Source organism: Mytilus californianus, unplaced genomic scaffold, assembly GCF_021869535.1.
Source record: "Mytilus californianus isolate M0D057914Y unplaced genomic scaffold, xbMytCali1.0.p SCAF_7, whole genome shotgun sequence".
Classification (NCBI taxonomy): domain Eukaryota; kingdom Metazoa; phylum Mollusca; class Bivalvia; order Mytilida; family Mytilidae; genus Mytilus; species Mytilus californianus.
Genome location: NW_026262723.1, coordinates 106,938,835 through 106,962,070, shown reverse-complemented (window position 1 = coordinate 106,962,070; position 23,236 = coordinate 106,938,835). Strand labels below are relative to the sequence as shown.

The 23,236-nt window shown below is 31.3% G+C and overlaps 1 protein-coding gene and 1 long non-coding RNA gene across 3 annotated transcripts in view; both read right to left on the bottom strand.

The window, feature by feature from the left end:
• Positions 1 to 20,104, bottom strand: part of LOC127708269 (caskin-2-like) — an 87,578-nt gene extending 67,474 nt beyond the window's left edge. Inside the window, exons 1-5 of the mRNA XM_052213110.1 lie at positions 19,793 to 20,104; positions 13,610 to 13,661; positions 11,477 to 11,574; positions 8,661 to 8,806; positions 1,199 to 1,294 (exon numbers count right to left, since the gene is read on the bottom strand). Of these exons, the coding sequence (XP_052069070.1) occupies positions 1,199 to 1,294; positions 8,661 to 8,806; positions 11,477 to 11,574; positions 13,610 to 13,661; positions 19,793 to 19,889 (489 nt within the window). The 5' untranslated portion in view covers positions 19,890 to 20,104. The remainder of the gene's footprint in view (positions 1 to 1,198; positions 1,295 to 8,660; positions 8,807 to 11,476; positions 11,575 to 13,609; positions 13,662 to 19,792) is intronic.
• LOC127708275 (uncharacterized) lies at positions 8,851 to 10,282 on the bottom strand. 2 transcript variants are annotated; one of them, XR_007985225.1, is made up of 2 exons: positions 10,197 to 10,282; positions 8,851 to 9,756 (listed from the first exon to the last, which is right to left on the bottom strand). It is a non-coding gene; the product is annotated as an uncharacterized LOC127708275 (long non-coding RNA). The 2 variants fall into 2 exon arrangements; XR_007985224.1 differs by having other exon boundaries at positions 8,851 to 9,903; positions 10,197 to 10,228.
• Positions 20,105 to 23,236: the final 3,132 nt, after the last annotated feature.

The following is a 23,236-nucleotide window of genomic DNA, read 5'->3' as shown; positions in this document are numbered from 1 at the left end:
CATTGAGGCAAATAAGTTCAAAGGGGCGCAACTCCTAGAAAAAAAATTGAACCGTAATTTCCTGTCGATATGAACATCTACATAGTATGTCCTTATTATCTAAAAAGGTTTCATGAAATTCTGTTGTGTGGTATCAGAGGAGTTGCGATGACAAACTGTTGCAGTAGTACATTAAAGCAAATAAGTTCAAAGGGGCGTAACTCCTAGAAAAAAAATTGAATCACAATTTCCTGTCGATATGCACAACTACATAGTATGTCCTTATTATCTAAAAAGGTTTCGTGAAATTCTGTTGTGTGGTTTGAGAGGAGTTGCGATGACAAGGACTGACGGACTGACGGACAGACAGACGGACAGACAGACGGACAGGTCAAAAACATTATACCCTCCGCAACCCGTTGTGTGGTGTATAATAATGTTGTTAGTTGTTGTATTCCTTTTATTATTTTTTTGGCAATAACTACACCCTTAATTTCCATGTGAAGTGAGCACTGAGAATGTATTGTTTAGACCGTGAAATTCATTGAAGTTCATGGATAGTGTATAATTAAGGTCTTTCCCCTATGTGAGGAAAGACCTTATTGTTTTTCTAATTTCTAATGTTGTTAGTTTATTAATATTTTTATTTCGTCACCTAATAGTTGTTTGGAACTTTTATCATGACTTTGTCCCATTCTATTTATTTTGGTATATTTTTGTTCATTATTGTTTAGAAATATTTTTAGTTTTCTACATATCTTTAACAAGTTTTGATGGTTTATCACACATTCCGAAAAGCACAAGAAAAGTATGAACAGCCTCAAACAAGGTCTCAGGATCCTAATACTTTTACAAATTAGCAAAACTATCAAAAATAATCAATTACATATGGTACGTATTGTAGCAAACAAATACTTTTTGACATTTCAACAATTTAAAAAGGATTTGTGACTCTTAAAACAATCTATAAATTTGGCTAACAATAACATACACCTTATTGCTATTTGTCTGCCATTACTGGACATCACAAAGGTTCCCATAAAATTTTGACTTCATAAAAGAAAACATCTGACGCCACAATGGAAAAGTGATTGTTATATGACGTCAATAGTTCAAGAGGTGGAGATTCTCGGGTCAAGCAGCGCAGATTTCCAAATAGCGATAAGGTCTATTAAGCCCTGACAAGTTTCTCTTGAACAAATCCACTACAGACTCTTACCCGATATCTTCCAAACTCACAAGCCAAATCTAATGGTGTTTTATTCTCATGGTTTAGAATTGCAGGCACAGCATTGTGTAACAGTAATAAGTTGGCCTGTAAAAGATTAAAACAAAATAATGACTGTATAATGGAGGCTATAATTCATCAAGCAAATTTACTTCATTGTATAAAGTTAGTATTGCCCATTAACTTCTTCTATCTTGGTCTTCATGGTAAATAATTGTAATGTAGATGACAGCTTTATTTATTATCTTGAGTAATAGACAAATTTGTAAATCCTTCCTCAAAAATTAAATTGTGCAATGATCCTCTTCGACAACATTTGGACCAATTGGAATGTCTAAAACAGGGAGGTACCAATAATACAAACACTATTTCTAAATTGGTTCATTCAATGATAACTCGTCTCCAGCTTTATCAACTGGTGAAGAATTCCCATCAACTAACATAATTAAATTCAAATCAAACTGCTGTTAATTGATATACTGTGTATGGTGAATTGCTTGTATTCTATGTGAATGAGCTTTACCAATCATTGAAGGCTTTCATATCAAAATTCAAAATAAAAGCTCTTTTCATTGATATATGGCCTTATTGCTTGTATTCTATGTAATACTGTTGAATGTTCGCTAGGACAAGGGGCCATTACCAGCTATGAATATTAGAGATATTTTAAAACTTAGTCGTAATATATCCCAATAATGTTTTAGAATGTGACCATCTAACAATGATTAAATTGTCAAAACCATTAATTTCATTGAAATTGTTTGTTCTAATTTTATTAAGGAAGAGTTTTCAAGACATTTTAAAGGGTAACCTAAATGTGATTTTGGTAAAGACATCTTAAAAAGGACATCCTAAATATCATTCTGGTCAAGACATTTTAAAAAGAACACCCTTAATATGATTCTGGTAAAATATTAGCTGAACAATTTTGGAAAGAAAGATATTTTTTAAAGTTTATAAAGGATGACAGGTTCCATGTCACAACTTGATCAGTTAATGGAACAGTAGAACAAAAAATTCACCAGTAAAAGCTGTACTACATGTTACACATAAACATACAAATTGAAACAAGTTTTACATATCTAATTTGGTAGCAAACAGATGTACGACACACTGTATCTGGTTAAAACTAGTGTATGTTTCAGGAAATGATTTGGAGCAAAAGATGGCAATGAATAATATACTTTCATATATATGATTATTATAACTACATTTGTGACTGTCAAATCCTCAATTGACGGTAGCAACTCCTCAAGTACAGTACTCATATTCCTTAATTATTATTCTAATTAGTATGTGTATTACAGTTTCAAGACAACCGACATTCTAGCTAATAGGTTATAAAAATATTCAGATAAACTTTTAAATTTTTACAATTTACGTAAATATTTAAGAGATTTCTTTTTTAATTCAAATTTTAGAAGAAAAAAAACAGTCACATTATATTTTTGTAAGCCAGTATTATCATTGTTGTACATTCAGCAGGTAGATCTAAAATTTCTATCTTTTGTAAGTTTTAATTGCCAAATCAACACTGTATAGATTGTAGGACAGCAGGTCAGTAAGAAGGGTATGGGAAAATGTAACTTCTATTTTCTCAATATGTGTGCTGTCAACAATAAATTTGTCAGGATTGAAAGACACCCAGCTTTTCATGAGAAATACAAATCACTAATTTATTAACCTTGATTGTCTTATTTTCTATTGTTATGGTTTTATTTCTTTATTTATCTCATTATCAGTATCAAATAAAACATTAAGGGAACTAAACACCAGACCCACCCTGTACCTTGCTATACCATTATCAAAGATTACTCTGTTGTTCACCACTTCAATCTATTTCATATTTATGTCTCCACAAAGTTTTTTACTCATATCTTATTATTTTTTAAATGCATTTACATAAAATGTGGATTATGCACTTTCAATATATAATTCACTTACACATATTTCTTTTATCTGTGAATATATTGATGTAGGTGTCAATAAGACAGCTGCCCAACAATATAAAAAATTCAAAAGACCTCCAGGGTTTTAAAATGAAATTTTATGAATCTGTTAAGGGATGGACAGACAGGTAAACAGACCCACAGACTGGGACAAATTATGCCCATAAAAATGCAAAAATAAGACTAATAAATATGTGGTTTAATTTTAAAATCCATTGGATTAGCATCTTATGAAAATGTTAAATTTATATTAGATCTCTTTAAAAAGCAGTTGGCTATAACAAACTTCTTTTTTTTTTAAATGTAAACTATAATAATTACTATTTACCAATCATTAAAGAACCATTACTCAGAATGAGCTCTATTTGGCACTCCCACAGAATAAGCTGCAAGTTTTCAGTGGGTATTTTTAAGGGTGGAGGTGTCATATGGAATTTTTGCCAAATAAAATGTAGTTTTTCCAATGAGGTGCAGCGTAAAACAAATTTGTTACAACTAGCTAAAAGATTTTTTTATAAAATAGCATTAAACAATAAAAAAAATCAATGCTTTACTATACATTGACTTGGTCATAAAATAAGTGAAAAATCATCCTTAGTTGATCATGATGGACTCAATTGATAAGTGACTATGCAAAAATAACTGTCCTCAAAACCATTAACAATAGAACCACTTTTCTGATGCAGCAATATATAATTCAAAAGATATATTTTTTAAAACATTCTCTTAAATTTGGAAAAAATACAAGAAAAGCCAAAGACCACACATTGTTTGTGTGAAGTATCTCCATGAATGGCAAAAGATAACATCATCTCCTCGGACATGCCTCAATGGCTACCAAGGACTTTAATAAACATCTATATTTAAAGGTTATCATTCATATAAAGCATATATATTACTGTCGTAAAACCTTTAATGTGTGACAAATATATTACCTGTTTAATTGCAATTATTAAATAAATCCTACAGTTAAACTCCCTTTACTAGGTATAAAAAAAAGAAAAATTGTATAGCGGTGGACATATAACCCCAGAGGATACCTTAAATTACAATAGCTCTGATAGGGCAAAATTTCTTCTTTTGTCAATAAGTACAAAATTTAAACATCTTTAGGTATCAATTGACATTATTTTAACTTTTGTCCACTTGTAAGATCAAACTGATAGCCAATAGTTGTAGTTGACATTAAGGCAAATAAAATCTAAGTAGAATTTTAAAAATAAAAAATTTTGGTGGGGACTCCTGCATTGCTTTGGGGCTGTAAAGAATTCAGCAAACAATTTTATTTAAATTTAGTTAAGTTCTTAAAAAAATTACAGAAAATAAAACATTTGCTTTGCCAAACTGGGCCTGCTCAAAACTTTGAAACAAAAAACTCTATATACAGTTTCTTGACCAAGACTACTCTTCTTCTCATTACTGACAATGTTTAAAATTCCCCTTAATGTGACACAGGAAAAGACCAACAATTATGAGAAATTGTAAGCTCAGAATAAGCCATCAGAGTGACAGACAAAATAAAGGTGTAAAATAGCTTTGTATATGATCTTTGACCCATCAATGCCTTCAGTATTGAACAACAACTCAGCATGTATCGATCCACCCATGTCCTGAGATGTTTACAATAGGATGAACCATGGTCACTGAACACACTAATTATATTGTCCTTTTATATTTGGTCATCATTTCTATAAATTGACTTGAGATGGACACAAATCACAGAAGCATTAAATTCAAACTTTAACAACAATAAATTGTCTAATTTACAGAGATTATAAATTGTATGAGTATGTATAATATAACTGTAAACATCTTTATTTGAGCTGCCATATTGTAAATGTCCAAGTATATATGAAAACATGTCAACATCCTCTTTCAGAATTAACTGCAGAAAAATTAACCTATTATTCTAAATATAGGAGAAAATGTTGGCAAGTATACAATGTATGAGCCTATATTTAAGGTAAATTTGTACATAGCTTGTGTTATACTGGACCATAAACCTCTACTTAATCCCTTATACAGATGTTTTACCATAAAAATGCTGTTTTATTGGCAATAAGCTGTTAGGTATTACTGTGTGGTGTATTGTTCGATCTTGTTTGTACTTCAAGAAAGAAGCACTTTGAAAAAAATATGAATATTGAAAATACAAAAAAATAAATAAACAAGTTGAACTGCCAGATATTGCTTATTAATGATACCTAGCTATAAGTATTCAGTAACATTAAGTCGATAAGTATGGGATGCAAAGAAACACATCACACAGTAAATCTCACAGAAAGCTTGATTCTAAATTTTAGAAAGCCTTGATCTGAGGGAACTGTGATGAAAATTTTATACATGTTTATTATGTGTAAGAATCATAAGTATTAGTAAAGAGAAAGTTGATGTGAGATGAATCTGAAAATGCATCTCATAGTATAGCATGTTAACATGAATCTTGATACTAAATTTCATATAGCTCTGATTTGAAGTTTCTTTAAAAAATGAGACCAATCTTGCATGGATGGACAGACGAATGTAAACAGTAATCCCCTCCTTATATAATTCCCAACAAATGATATGCAAAAGAATTCTCTCAAGATAACTTAACATTTCTGTTTGGACCTTTTCCTATAATTAGGTTTTATGGCAAATAAATGGTACATATGAATCACAAAATTGTTGATGAATTATAAGAAATTACCAACAAAAAACTTTTTAGAAATGACAGAAATTTTTGCCAACTTATGAAAGCCTTTAAACAGCTGATGTTAAAGGACGTCATCACCTCGTTATAAGGATTTTTTATCATGATCACATATTGTCATGATGACGATACAAGGAAACAGTCATCATGTATAAAGTCAATAATATTAATGTGTTATAAAAGGAAATTTATCTTATGACTTTTTATTGAATATTATTTTGCATAATAACATAAGGAACCTTACATTCAGTATAAATATTAAAAATATTTTTCTCACATCTTTATCTTAAAATCATTACATTTTTTGTGACAAAGAAAAGACTAATCTTTTGTTTGTCGCTGTAACATAATATTTCTTAAGTAGAGAAAATCAATTTTTATCTATGTTTCCAAGCATTTAATACTTTTTTTTTTAGAATAGAATCAATTGTTTTCCAAATACAACAGAATCCTTAATCAAAAATTCACATCTGAATTTGAAAGTAACATGGGTCAATTTTGTGTTATTGCATATAATTATCAGATATTAGCAGCTTCAAACTGTGATCCTTCGGTGTTATATTGATTATATCTATTAATCTTGACTGTATTTTAATATACCTTTATGACTAATTTTCACCCAAAAAAAATGTACGTTATTAATTAGGGAGGAAATGTAAATGTACTTCTAATACCAATTGTTTAAAAAAAAACTATAAAATGATGTTATCCATCAGATTCAGTATGTAAAGAAATACATGGGTTTTTTTTGTAGTTTTTTTAAGATAAGAAATGCAAAATCACATATGAAAAATATTCTACAAAAATATTATTTCTAAATGAATTTAGAATTAAGTCCGGTACTTTTTGAAAATGTTGAAAAAATCAAATGAATTTTTATAAAATTACTATATAAGCATTTACTTTTCAAAAAATGGAAAAAAAGACATTGGCAATGAAGAGAATTTTGCGACATTAATGTACTGTATGGTAAAATGTAAAATAGTTGTTAATTTTGTAATTGTTATTAATGAGAGGTGAAAACTATCACACTTCTTCACACATAATATATCAATTACTTTGTCAATTTCTGTCAGTATATATCAATACATGTATTTTTTGTGTTCCATATAAGGCTTGCCTAATGAAAACCAAACCAACCTATATAACAAAATCATATGAAGGACATGTTCAAGTATAAGTTTGTCCCAAAACATATGAAGGACATGTTCAAGTATAAATTTGTCCCAAAAACATATGAAGGACATGTTCAAGTATAAATTTGTCCTAAAAACATATGAAGGACATGTTCAAGTATAAATTTGTCCCAAAAACATATGAAGGACATGTTCAAGTATAAATTTGTCCCAAAACATATGAAGGACATGTTCAAGTATAAATTTGTCCCAAAACAATCTGCTTATTATAAGATTCATGTAAGAAGAGTCAAATCATAACAAGGAGGTAATATGTCCTCATTTCATGTTTCAGAATAATACGATTACCAAGTATTAATTTCTATTAAGACTGGTGTCATCTATTTTGCCCAAAACAGGAAATTAAGAATGCTACGTACATGAAGTTTTTTGTACAAAGAAATAAGCTAAATTCCTTAATAATTTTTAAAGTAACTTTGTTTAACTACAACAAATATGAGTTTTAAAGTATGTTGAAGATTTTGACTGATTGACAGTCTTTAAATTTCACTATATCCTTGACAAGGACGACTAAAGAAGCCTTTAGTTGAGTTGAGATTGTCATACAAGAGACCATCTCTTGATGTAATCTATTACATTGATTTTTTGTGCAGGTAAGGCCAAGGTACATGATTAATGACAATTTAATTTCTTTGATGATTGATTCTCACCTGAACAGGTAAGATAATATTATCTATTACCATTTATGACAGTAGAACTGAATATACTGTGAAATTTTTGATAATGTTTCACATCTTATTAACAATGACAATTTTTTTCTGAGTAAATGAAATGAAAGTCTGTTAATATTCTAACTTCATGAATGAGAATTTTTTGTGCAAACTTGACAAACTTTTGATGTTGGCTTCATTTTCAACTGGATTAGACAAATTTAACTACTGAATAAAGATTTTATGCATCACTCCATTTTAATCACTTGTCATGCTGTCTACCTTCACTTATCAATTCAAATTTTATTCTCAAACTTGATAAAAAATAAAAACAAGGCTTTACTATGGAAATGTAAACATCAAACATTCAAAAAATAATTTGGCAAAAGACCAATTTTATGCAATGCCATTAAATTTTTGGTTTACAAAAAACATAATACATATTTTAATATTTACTACATTTGCAAAAACATTTGAAACTGCATATAACAGCTGTTAAATTGTGCAAAATGATGTGTTTCTTAAGAATTTGATAGTTAAATGTTAATATTTATCCATAAAGAGCAAACAAATATATACTTCAAGATAATCATACACAAGATTTAGACATCTATATCATAGCATACATTGAGATTTGGATGAAAGTTTTGATCTTGTTTTTTTTTTACATTGTATTTGAATTTTCTTATAACTATATTTATGTCTTAATTGTCGTGCTGTCTAATTCACATGAAATCATCATCCTTAATTAATATCTTTTTTGTCTATTTTTATATATTACAGAGTATGAAGATCAGAGGTGGATTAAGGGGGGCTTATGGAGCTACATATATGGTTATTGCTTTGACTTTATACCAGTCCCTACTCCTAATGTTGTCTTGCTTGGGCCTCCCTATTTCAAAATCCTGGATCAGCACATGAAGGTTAACTTTGTTATTTTTTTCCCAATGTTTTTTTTTATCTTACCACATCAAAATGCCCGTGTTGACAAGCCAGATGTAATGGTGTAGCACCATCATAGGACTGGTTACTGACAGGTGATCTCCACTGTAACAACATGTGTACTGGTTCTGCTTTCCCTTGCCAGCAAGCATAGTGGAGAGCTAACATCCCTAGAACAAAGTTATAGCAGTGCATTTTATTTAATGTATCAATAGAACAAGAGTGCACACGCTGAAATGTCTCGCCTTCTTTACTAATCATTGATATTATGTTGATAGTCCTAAATATAAAGCTTTATTACAACTGTCACATAAACTTAACATTAACCAAGTAAACTAAACATTGACCAATGAACCATGAAAATGAGGTCAAGGTCAGATGAACCATGCTAGGCAGGCATGTACAGCTAACAATTCTTCCATACAACAAATATAGTTGACCTATTGCTTATAGTTTAAGAAAAACAGACCAAAACACAAAAACTTAACACTGAGCAATGAACCTTGAAAATGAGGTCAAGGTCAAATAAAACCTGCGTGACTGCCAAATAGATCATAAAATATTTCCATACACCAAATATAGTTGAACTATTGCATATAGTATTAGAAAAAAAGACCAAAACTCAAAAAACTTAACTTTGACCACTGAACCATGAAAATGAGGTCATGGTCAGATGACACCTGCCCGCTAGACATGTACACCTTACAATCATTCCATACACCAAATATAGTAGACCTATGGCATACAGTATAAGAAAAACAGACCAAAACACAAAAACTTAACTATAACCACTGAACCATGAAAATGAGGTCAAGGTCAGATGACACCTTCCAGTTGGACATGTACACCTTACAGTCCTTCCATACACCGAATATACAAGACCTATTGCTTATAGTATCTGAGATATGGACTTGACCACCAAAACTTAACCTTGTTCACTGATCCATAAAATGAGGTCAAGGTCAAGTGAAAACTGTCTGACGGGCATGAGGACCTTGCAAGGTACACACATACCAAATATAGTTGAACTATTGCATATAGTATTAGAAAAAAAGACCAAAACTCAAAAACTTAACTTTGACCACTGAACCATGAAAATGAGGTCAAGGTCAGATGACACCTGCCCGCTAGACATGTACACCTTACAATCATTCCATACACCAAATAAAGTAGACCTATGGCATACAGTATAAGAAAAACAGACCAAAACACAAAACCTTAACTATAACCACTGAACCATGAAAATGAGGTCAAGGTCAGATGACACCTGCCAGTTGGACATGTACACCTTACAGTCCTTCCATACACGGAATATACAAGACCTATTGCTTATAGTATCTGAGATATGGACTTGACCACCAAAACTTAACCTTGTTCACTGATCCATAAAATGAGGTCGAGGTCAAGTGAAAACTGTCTGACGGGCATGAAGACCTTGCAAGGTACGCACATACCAAATATAGTTGAACTATTGCATATAGTATTAGAAAAAAAGACCAAAACTCAAAAACTTAACTTTGACCACTGAACCATGAAAATGAGGTCAAGGTCAGATAACACCTGCCCGCTGGACATGTACACCTTACAATCATTCCATACACCAAATAAAGTAGACCTATGGCATACAGTATAAGAAAAACAGACCAAAACACAAAAACTTAACTATAACCACTGAACCATGAAAATGAGGTCAAGGTCAGATGACACCTGCCAGTTGGACATGTACACCTTACAATCCTTCCATACACCGAATATACAAGACCTATTGCTTATAGTATCTGAGATATGGACTTGACCACCAAAACTTAACCTTGTTCACTGATCCATGAAATGAGGTTGAGGTCAAGTGAAAACTGTCTGACGGGCATGAGGACCTTGCAAGGTACGCACATACCAAATATAGTTATCCTATTACTTATAATAAGAGAGAATCTAACATTACAAAAAATCTGAACTTTTTTTTCAAGTAGTCACTGAACCATGAAAATGAGGTCAAGGACATTGGACATGTGACTGACGGAAACTTCGTAACATGAGGCATCCATATACAAAGTATGAAGCATCCAGACCTTCCACCTTCTAAAATATAAAGCTTTTAAGAAGTTAGCTAACGCCGCCGCCGCCGCCGCCGCCGGATCACTATCCCTATGTCGAGCTTTCTGCGACAAAAGTCGCAGGCTCGACAAAAATCAGTTTTCAAGATGATAGTTTTGTAAATGATTGGAAACAACTGAAGAACATTAACTAAGTTTACTTCCATTGGTTGGTGCCCTTGTACAACTCTTATCTAGATGGTTAAATATAAATTCTCCTACTACATCAAGCATGTCAAGTGTGATACAATATTTCTTCTTTAGAGACCATTTATTTTTTAATCCAAACACAAGGATTGCCTTAAAAATTTAACTGCTGAGAGAGGAGAAATAATGTATTGTATGTGATACAGTGGCCGAATCTGTCACTCAAATTATTTTTAATCTTTATGTAGGCAAACTTTATCAATCTGCAAAAAGATGTTTTCTTTCTATGTGATGTAAAAGGCATGGTCACTTTTTTGTGACAAATAAATAACAAAATCAGAAGGCAAGAAATTTTGATGTCGTAATTGAATTTTGACTGATCAAAACTAATATCAAGTGAACCATACATTGATTATGAACAAAACATCATTGGTTCAGGGAAAGTTTAAATCAGCTAAAAATTATAGAAAAATAATTTGTTTTTTCAAAATAATGATTATTCTGTCTTTTTACCTCACAAATTCCTTACTTTCTATAGGATTCAGTCACTTCCAAATACCTACAAAGACTTCCCTATTAACTCACCAGCTCATATCATACCTTTATTGTCTGACAAACCAACAGAAGCTCCTTGTTCTATGAGCATTCCCATCATTTCCAGACTGCCAACTAAGGCGGCTTGATGTAACGCGGACATTCTAAAAACAACAATTAACATCAATATATAAAACAAAATTAAGAGGTATATTTGTAATTCATTAGGGTAATATATACCATAATTGGGATAAACATCGGGTGACCAAAAATGGAAATTTGAATAGTCTTTATTTGGATTACCAACTACCTACTTATACTTATATTAAGGTGAACAAGACAATGTTTTATGTAAGAAATCTCTTATACTATACTTCTAGGCAGGACATAAACTAAGTTTATAAAGCATAATATGTAGGTAAATATGACCTATTTTTGGTTGAAGATAATTCAGGGGCTGCCATTGTTTAAGTCTGTTATAGTTCTCTGTTAGATTTACAAAATCTACATGGACCTTAAAACAGATGTTGAATGTTTTCCTTGAATAAAGAGACACCTGTTTGAGATCCCTTTTTTTTTGTGTTAATTTTGTTGTTATTTTTATTTAGGGGGAAAGCAGACTTTTTATACAGTAGTACAGGTCATTGTGTGTTAAAGTACATTCTTTGCCAGTCTTAGGCGAGTTGCTTTTCATTGACAAGTATACTACATATACATGTAATTAAAATTCACTTGAATCTACAACTCAAGTTTTACTAGTATTGAATGTTTCTGCTCCAATACAGATTCTCTACAAATTATTTCAAACAGAATTTTTGTATACTGCTTGATGCAAACATGTGGTTTCAAACACATAATTCTATAGAAGAAAAGTGAACACCAATATCAATTATGGTTTAGAGGAGTGCACTTCATACTAACTTTACTACTCATCATAACTTTTCTTTCACTTAGATCTTTCTCCTACTTCTCAATCAAATATCAATGCCATATTTTAGTTCATATAATACAATTCGGATATTGTTCTGTCCTCCAGAAAAACAGGATTATCAACAGGAATGCATATTTTTATTCACCCAGTTTCATTTGCATCTACAAATATTTTTTTTTCTTTAAAGTATTTTATTCTCTTTTTGAAATGTGACTTTGATAAAAAAAAATGTTCTTTTTAAAATCTAATTGTTTTGCAAGTATATATATTTCAGAAGTTTCTTTAAAGACCTTGATGAACAGTATAGCACTTCACAAACTAAATACCATTAATATTTTTATCAATGTGTGAAAAATAATATTGACAATATACTATAAACATATTGTATTTACAGAATATCATTCATACAAATTTTGATAAATGTAAGTTGATTTAGATTTTGTGACATACATTTAAAAGAAACAGGGCTGAAGTTCTACATTGAAATTGTCCGTCAAAACTTTGAATTGCCTGACACAACACTGCTCTTAGTCATATATGCATAATCTGAACAAATCATCTACACTTAGTATTAGATAAAGCTGAACTGTTGTTGTCTGACAAGGCTGTCTAAATCTTTCACTAAACACATTGCAATGACAAGATAGACTAGCCAAACCACATTTTAATGGGACCACAAAGTATAATTTTCACAAATTGTAACGTGACTCAGGAAAGTTTAAAGCTTGACATGTGGTATAAATACTGGTCTATTGTTAAAAGCTGTATATTAGATATTCGTTATTGTTTTATGTCTTCTTGGGTTGCTGACATCGATATAAATGACACATCTATTTTTATAATATTCATTGTATTCTTTGCTATACTTCACATTGGTTTATTTTTTGCATGAACTTTCTTTAAAGAGGAATAGTCATGTATAACAAACAGGTTACCATCTATTATATATTATATTCATCAATAATTATCATTACATAGATATAAGGCCAAACAAAAGAAGTGTGTGTGTTTAGAGTTTCCTCCTGAAAATAATTTAGGATATAGAGATGATTTTTTTTTCCCATTTGACTCGATTTCTTACCTTTTGTGTATATGTGGAGACCTGCCTTGTAATTTAGTCACAATTCACTACCAAAAGTATCGATTAAAACTTTAAGGCAGGTGTATTCCCGAGGGTATAAAACATAGGGTAGGTAGAAAATCCCTAAAGTATTTTTTATTGGGCCTAATTTATTTTTGATTTGTTCTCATTATAAAATGCACCTTACCCATCACTATCCTGATAGTCTATGTTAATTCTTTTACTGGACCCAAGTAACTCTGGAAAATAAAAAAGTTCATGTTTTTACATTGTACAAGTTCAAAATCCCCCATGCTCAATGTTGTATCATGTAAACATGATAAATGTCTAGTTTTTGTTCAGAACCTGTGTTATGTACCTAACATTGTGTAGTGTTTATAGATTCATATCAAACCGAATTAAAATAAAGAGGTAACTTAGATCTAAATAATTAACACTATACATAACCAATCATGTTTTATTCTGGTCTGATATCAAGCAATCACATGTATATATCATATTTAAAAAGGGAAAAGTATTTTGCTATGAAAAACACAAAATTATCAATCTGATCATAAAAAATATACATGTATCTTGTTTAATCAAACATGTTTGAAGTGTCTGTTAATGAGGTAAGTTTTGTTCTGATCAGATAGAAGATCCTGTTTTCAAAAACATCCCAATATATATATTTGTTAATTGTATGTAGAAATGACAAGGTCTATGTTTTGCTACATTGTACTATGAGAAACCATATATCTTGCAAAACTACAAAGTTAATATATATTTCTGTCTTTTTAGAATCAAGAATTTCTGTGACACATCACATCCATCTTTTGTCATGTGACAGGCATGCAATGGGTTCTTTTTTGGATAATGTCTGATATTGTCTGATATTAAAAGGGTATATTATATAGACCTGCATGTATACCCATAAAAAACAATCCTGTTGTGGATCTGATATAAACAATTTACTTTACTATAAAACATATAATATTTAATTAGTGCGAAAGCAAATGGCCATTATGTGTAAATACCAGTTACTTAATAATTTACAAAACAATCTGGCAAAGAAAAGAGAATCTTGAAGAATTTTAATGGAACCATCAACAAAATAAAGAAATACATTCTAAGTTATGAGGGTATTCATACTTCAAATCTACTCTGAAACATTCTAAGGCACAATTAACATCATGTTTCTACAATTAAAAGTTCAAAGAATTCGTTAAAAGATGAAAAAGTATGTAATATGATGATTGCATCATAAAGAAAAAGTTCTGCAGATGCATGGCATAAAATACTAATACCAGATGATGTGTGTAACAACATCTGCTGCACTAGTAAATGTCAGATTTATAGATAGGTAAATATTACTTTTTTACTGGCATTCACAGAACATGGTTACAATCAATGAATGCATTTACAGGCTATTATTTCCTTTGAGTTCGGTATTTTTGTTATTTTACTTTTTATATAATAAATAATAAATATACATTTGTATATTCTACAATCATGACAATGAAAATAAAAGGAAATTAAATGTCTTCACTTTTGCTTTAGAAATATTCAGTTGCATCTCAAATTCTAATGCCAAAGATCTTATCTATATACCTATATATTTGAAAGAATTTCTAAAGTCACGGTCTAATAGACCATTTTAGATGATGATGGTTGGCGTTTAATGGCACTTTCAGCGGCCAGTTAGTATTGGAGGAGGAAGCCAGAGTGCCAGGAGAGAACAACTGTCCATGGACAAAATAAGACCCTATTAGAGGCAAAAGTTTAATTTTCAAAATGGACAATGAGGTCCAATCAAATATAAAAGGCTCTTTGCTAGCCTACATTGTCTTAACTTTTTCTGTTGTCTTAATAATCTTAAACACATTGTACAGTTACACTATACATTTATATGTATTAAGTTCAAGTCTATTTTCTCTGCCTCAGTGGTCTTGTAGTAGTGTACTCGCCTCAAGTGCAGTCTGGTAAAACCAAAGATGATAAAATTGGTATTTGCTGCTTCTCTGCTTATCACTTGGCATTTAGGAGAGAGCTAAGACAGCTGGTAGGCAGTGAACAATATAAAATTAAGGAGATGTGGTATGATTGCCAATGAGACAACTATCCACCAAAGTTCAAATGAAGTGGATGTCAACATTTATAGGTAGCCTTAAAAATTCAATCCAGTACGTCCATCTTGTACCAAGCAGGGTTCATATTCATACCACACCAACATGTTCTCTTCCTTAATATGACTTTAATTTGCCACTGGAGAACTAACTCTGATAGACAACATTTCAATGCCCCCCGCACAACGTTACAGCAGGGATCAAAAATAAGTAAATTATTAATTTTGTGTTTAGAATTTTTTTACTGGTAAAAACAACTGCATATATCTGAAAGTGGTTTAAACAAAACAATTTCCATAAGCAAAAATGTCAATTCTGTTGCAGCATTTCTGTATCTTACCTTGTCTGAAAGTTGCTGTTACTATAAACCATGTCATCTCTCCTATCATTAAATATCATTAGAAAATATACTGCTCAAGCCATTAAGTTTATCACCTATTTGTCTTACAACCTAATTAATGTAGCTACATTTGGACATCCTATCAGTGGTCAGATAGTTATGTTAATTTCAGATACCTTTCAATATATGCAATAGGCCATATATTTATTTACATTATTTGAATGAAGCTAAAATCCACACATAACTTGGCCTTTACCATATATATGTGTTACTTAAAGCACTGAATGATAGGATGAACTGCATGTACAATGTGGCCAAATTCAGCTGAGAAGCTACAATGTATATACATGTTGTACAGGTTATAAAAATGCATAAAATGCTTTTCAAATCCATCCTCCCACCAAGTTCTATCAAAATGGGAGTGGTCACTTTTAAAAATTTTAATCTGAGAACTGGACTGAACCAAAGTGTCGAACTCAACATTGGAATTAACATAAAACTTAAAATTAAGCCAATGAACCATTACATGAGGTTCCTGTTAGTAACAGTTACCCTCACATTCATCTTATTTTACAGAAAATCTAAGATCCATAAGATGTATATTGATGTGCTGTATGTGACTTAAAGTGTTATGAGAGCTGGGCTTTGGGAAGGATAAGAAATGTGGGTGCAGAGAATGGAGGTACTGAATCGTGTCAATATTCCATTCAACTTAAAACAATCAGAAATGAACATGTACATGTACAATGTATGTGCCTAGTCAAGAGTACCAGGAAGGACGAGAAGGTTTCATAAATAATTTAAACAGTTGTCATATCTGTTGGCCACCTGTAGTAATAAGAATCCATGACAACTCACCCCAAACCAATTCACCCAAACTTGTCCAATTTCCTGCCAACTTACTTACTCATGTTAACCAACTGGCCAAACTAATGAAAAGTAGTCTAATCTACAAAATGTATGTAGATATAGGAAGATGTGGTATGAGTGTCAATGAGACAACTCTCCATCCAAGTTACAATTTATAAAAGTAAACCATTATAGATCAAGGTACGGCCTTCAACACGGAGCATTGGCTCACACCGAACAGCAAGCTATAAAGGGCCCCAAAAAATTACTAGTGTAAAACCATTCAAACGGAAAAACCAACGGTCTAATCTATATAAAAATGAGAAACACGTATGAACTATATAAACAGACGACAACTACTGTAATCATGTAGTGTGGTTCTCTATCTTGTATCATATGGGTATCTAAATCACCCTTGTTGTCTGCCAACTCGTCCCATTAATTAAAAACTGTATTAAGACGTACTAACGTGCCTTATAATTAAAAGAAGTCACATCCTGCTGAATTTAGACCTGCCAGCTGGCCCCACTAAATAAACAGTTTTTATCCTGTTGTTTATATTAAGACATGCCAACTGGCTGAACTAAGGATTCAGTGGGAATTCCTTCTCATAAGCGTGGAGAGTTGGCAAGTCTTCATTCAGCAGAATTTTATTCCCTTTCATTAGTGGAGCTAGTTGGTTAATATGAGTGTCCACTGGGGCAAGTTGGTGCAGGGCGATTAAGAAGTGTTTAGAGTTGTCTTGCTTCCCCATAATACACTGTTCATTCTATTTCATGATTAAGGACCACCATATATAAATAAACTGTTAACACAGAGATATGTCTCGCCTTTTTGTACTTTTGATAATGCAAATGTTGAAATTAAAATAGCAATACTTTAACATGTAAGTTATGCAAATATTCAAAGTCAATTAACCATGACTGAAGGTAAAAGGCAAAACAATCTCCATGGAAATGATATGTGCCAATGCTAATACAACTGCATACCAAATACCATAGACTATCATATGTCGTTTCCTTTCAACAAACCTAAACACAAACATTGACTTGTAAACTATGTAAAAGTTTCAAAGTCAATGAACCATGATGAGGGGGTGTGGCTAAACAATCTCCATGGAAACGAAACTTGCAAATGCCAATAAATAAGTTTCAAAGTCAATAGACCATGACTGAGGGGGCAGGGCCAAATAATCTCCATGGAAATGAGATGTGCCAGTGCTAATACAACTGCATACCAAATATCATTGACCAACCACTAGTGGTTCACCTTAAACTAGACCTAATCACAAACTAATACATTGTCGCCGGAAACAGCATACCTATGTCTCGCTTTTTGACTCCATCAAGGCGAGACAAAAAGGGTTATTGAAAAAAAAAATACAAAGGAAGTTTGTTATTTGGTTTCCATATTTCGACCCTTACTTCTAGTCTTACCAAACATGAATTAAACATGGACTTGTGTACATGTATCTAACAGACAATTCTTCCATTAAGTAAAAACACAGATTAGTCAATTAAAGGGCTCTTCTTTCACTAGATCAAATATAATGATTAAACTAATCCCACTGAAGGAATTAGAAACTCAACCTAGTTTTAATCAGTTTGTTTTAATGAATGTAAAAATGCATAAATTAATATCAGAAATGATTAAATAAACATTTCAAAAATTTCAATTTACAGAAAAAAATATGTGATACTTTTTTACATGCATTAATATGTTAAATAACTGCTTTCCTATTGAGGTTGTTGAAATGAGCAGATCGAGTAAGAAAATAATTCTGTAGACAAGCAATTTGCTAATTTTTAAGAACAAATGTCTCTGAAACATACATGTACATACATGAATGTCATTGTATCCAAATGTGCATATTATTTCTCATTAAAATGAACTTTTTTTAATTTTCAATTGGTTAAATTTTTATACCATAATTACACGTACTTTTTAATAACATGTATATTGCAAATACAAATATTGTTAATTATCATACAAATTAGTGAATACATGTGCATCTTTATTAATGAGATCATGAGGTCATCCAAATGCGATGGAGAGTTGAGTACATGTACTAAAATAACTAGTAACCTTTGAAAATTGACACTACAATGTATGCCGTTGTTCAATGTTTGTAGTTGCATGTCCAGAATAAGAAATGTTATGTTGATGGGATATCTTTGATGCCTTTATTTGATGGTCTATGTTGATTTCCTTCACAACTTGTCTAGACTAAAGACAATTCAAAGCTTTAAAAATACCCTTGTATACAAAGATCAGATTCTTAATTGGATCATGCATATTCAAAATCTAATACAACGGTTAATTGTTTTTGACAATTTGCTGAAATCTAAAATATTATTCTGAACATAATTTATATCCCATTCCAATTTGAAGTATTATATTGCAAACAGGATATTACATCCCATCAGGTCCATTTATTTCAGTCTGATGAAAAAACATTTTTTTAGGCATAAACATGTAGCAAAAAACATAATATGGTTTGCCAGAATCATCTATCAATTGGAAAAAAAGTTTCACTATATTATTATTAATTTTGGAGATATTTTTCAAGCATTGAAAATGTATTTTAAATTTTGATTCTTTTAGCATTTTAGTGCAGTTATAAAAGATGAAACAATTTTTAAAATAAAATAATTTAATCTTCATGATCATGTTCATGCAGTTTTAAAAAGTTCGTCACCAGACATCTTGTAAATGTCAGTTTTGGTAAGTTTTTATAGGCTTGTAACTTCTAAATATTTCAGTTGAAGTCAATTCATCTTTTTTAATAGTAACTAAATTTTCATAAAAATGTGTTAATTCGATGAAAATATATTTCAAAACTTGGAAAATATCTCTCATTCTGGTGAGTTGCACCATGCCTGATAATTACATATATAACAATTTAGAAAATAAAAATCACCTGTAAAATTACATGATATTGGGTATGATGCAACTGCAATTGATAAGCTTTAACATACCTGTAATTCAGGGGAGACAATCAATAGTAAATTACATGTTTAATGTCAATTCGATGTTTCTTTTTAAATTAAACCGTACACATACTTTTATGACTTACTTGTTTTGCCATGCTTTCCAGCTTTAGCAAGCAGTTTTTGCAAATGAGAAATATCTCTATCTTTCACCGCCTGTAAAAAATCTTGATCTTTACCCATGTTGTTGATTTGTTGAAAAATGTCACATTTTCACACCGTAAAACTTCATTTAAAAGTCACATATCCTTTTTTTCTTTTAGAAAAATAATTTCAAATTTAAAGTTAATTATAAAAGTAGTTAATTATATGTTTTCCACCGTTATCTAATCATCGCATAACATAAACAAATCATTTTGTAGCACCTTTCGTCCTTAGTCATAATTTCACACCTGAATTAGCAGTGACCTTTTTTTAACCTGAATTGCGCATGTGTTGTAAACAATAAGAAGCGCGCGATTTTTCGAAAAAGGTCAGAGGGTGTGGTCTTGTTGTCTCATCCGATATCACTCCATACAGTAAGGGGTTATGTACAGGGAGTTTCATAATTTAGTAAGTTTATCAACAGTCGTTTGTGTCTGTAATGATATTTTATTCGTAATAACGACAATGTTTAATTTAAAATATCTGTAGTCAGTAATATGATCTAATATATTATTCCACTGTTTAAACATATTGATAGTTTAATCAATATTTGATTGGTTGAGACTATCCCACGTGTCATTGAACAAATCTTCATATTCCATTCTGAGGATCATATTCCCCTCTGAAATGTCGGGATTACTTCGTGCGACGTTACGCGCGGTTAATGTACGCGACGTTTTGAACTTCTTATTCTTCTTAAAATAGCGATAGCAAAAATCATTATAATGTTCAAATTTATTTCAGACGATAAAACAAAAAGACTTATAATTAAATTTTGATCCTTACTATTTATCAATGGGTAAGTCGTGTTTACGGTTTGACTTACAAAAACAAGCGGTTAAGAAAAAAAATGTATGCAAAATAATATTTAATGTATTGATAGTAAACAAAGCATAGGCAGTGGAATAAAACATTCATTTCCCTTTGCCTCGGGAGATATGAAGATTTGCTCACCCTCGAAAAATCATATTTCCCTCGGGCAGAGCCCTCGTGAAATATGAATATTCTTGGGTGAACAAATCTTCATATCTCCCTCCGGCACGGGAAATAAATGTATAGTATTCACTTTTACATTTTTATGATTTATAATTTAATACACGAAACTGAGGGGGTAAGTATAACTTCTTATGTGGACACGTGCGAAAATATGGGGTGAGTTTTGGGGGAAATACGGAAGCAAGAACGTTTGTGGAGGGTTTAAAACGAGATAAATGTCCCGGACCACGTTTTTCCCGCATTTTCATGACGTAATGATATCATGCTGCTCTCTTTATTTTTCAAACAAATCATACGGTTTTCACGTATATTCTGTTCACATTACCCTTCTGATTCAAATTTTACTCAAATCAGCATATTCCAAAACAATTTGGGTTGGAAAAACAAGACAACCATGACATGTCTCTGGAAAAAGTGTCTTCAAAATATAATTTTTTTCATATTTAACTTGTACATCATTTTAAACCATCCGTTTATTTTCAATATAATCACTACAAAATATTAGAATTCTGCATTACTCTCTATGCGTTACTTGTAACTTGAAATCAACTTTGATGACCTATACATTTAATTTTAAAGCACGTGTTCTTGTTTGAGCCTTCAATATTTTTAATTTTAAAAGTAAAAAATGCAAAAATCGTTTGAGTTTGCTTTTTTTTTTTATAATTTTAATATTTGCCAACAATTTCATAACTCTGAATTTTCTATTTAGCTTTAAATTTTTGAATTTTAAATTAAAAAAGGAAAATGTATGTCATATTTTGAAATTTAAACAAACGCAATTAGTATTTCTAAAAGTCTGAAATCTTAAACTATCTTGAAAAAATTGAACGCTAAAAAATGTTTAACCCCGCCACATTCTTCGTGTGACTGTCCCAAACCAGGAGCCTGTATATGTATAGTTCAATGGTTTTCGATGGTATATGTCTGTCATATTTGTTTTTCGTAAACTAAATAGATTATAAAGTATAATAAGTTATAAATTAGGCCGTTAGTTTTCTCGTTTAAATTGTTTCGCAGTTTTCATATCGGGGCCTTTTAAATAGATATAAGAAGATGTAGTATGAGTGCCAATGAGACAACTCTCCATCCGAGTCACAATTTGTAAAAGTTTACCATTATAGGTCAAAGTACGACCTTCAACACGGAGCCTTGGCTTACACCGAACAGCAAGCTACAAAGGGCCCCAAAAATGACTAGTGTAAAACCATTCAAACAGGAAAATCAACGGTCTAATCTATAAAAGAAACGAGAAACGAGAAACACTTATGAACCACATCAACAAACGACAACCACTGAACATCAGGTTCCTGACTTAGGACAGGTGCAAACAAATGCAGCGGGTTTAAACGTTTTAGGCGCCAACGTTCACTCTACCTGAAACAATAGTGTAACATCACAACACAGAAAGACATACTATAAAATATCAATTGAAATGGCCTAACTCAATCAAAAGACATATCAACAAAAACAAGTGAACATACACTGAACGAATTAATTTGATCTATGACACAATGTTAATACAAAATTAATAAAACAAGGGGGTTAGATTTAAAACAATATCAGAAAGACAACCATAACCTTGGACAAAATGCCGCCAAATAAAATAACGTGCGCAGGTAAATAAAAACAAATTGTTGTAAGGTATACATGGAGTACGGAAATAATTTTGTTGTTCCTAGTACGAGAACAAAAGTGAAAATTTATCGTCATTCTAAACATTTATCAAAGATGGTAATATCAAAAATAGTGAGACTAGATATAATACTGAATAAGTAAACATTAAATAACAAAAATACATTACAAATAGTATCAACAGGTCAAATTAACACCAGGGTACGATTTGAGAGTACTTGCAGTTACTGAAAGCTAGTTAAAAGCCAAAAACAATTAATAATAAAAAAATCATGCATCAGAGACTAAAATCAACTAAAACACATCCCTGAGATTTAGTGTTTTAACGTCACGGACAGTCAAAGAAGACATGACTTGTGCAATGCCAAAATAAAAGTATCGACAGGCAGTAGGATAGTTAGGAGTTAACCTAATAATAAATATGTATAATATAATATATAGATAGAGTTATCTCTATATAGAAAATGAACGTGGATGTGTATTTATACATCCCAAAAAAAAACTGTTTGAAAAGAATACAAATTAAAGTCGACTATACGGTATGAGTTTTTCTCATTGTGGAAGGCCGTATGGTTGCCTTTACTAGTAATTGCTTACATCCACATCATTTGAACTCCGGTGAATAATTGTCTCATTGGAAATCATACCACATCTCCCTTTTTTATATTGAGTTCCAGTTTGGTTTAGAGATAGAGTTAATTTCGAGTTCTTTACGGGTTCGAATTGAAGGCAATCTGATCTGATTAAAATACAGA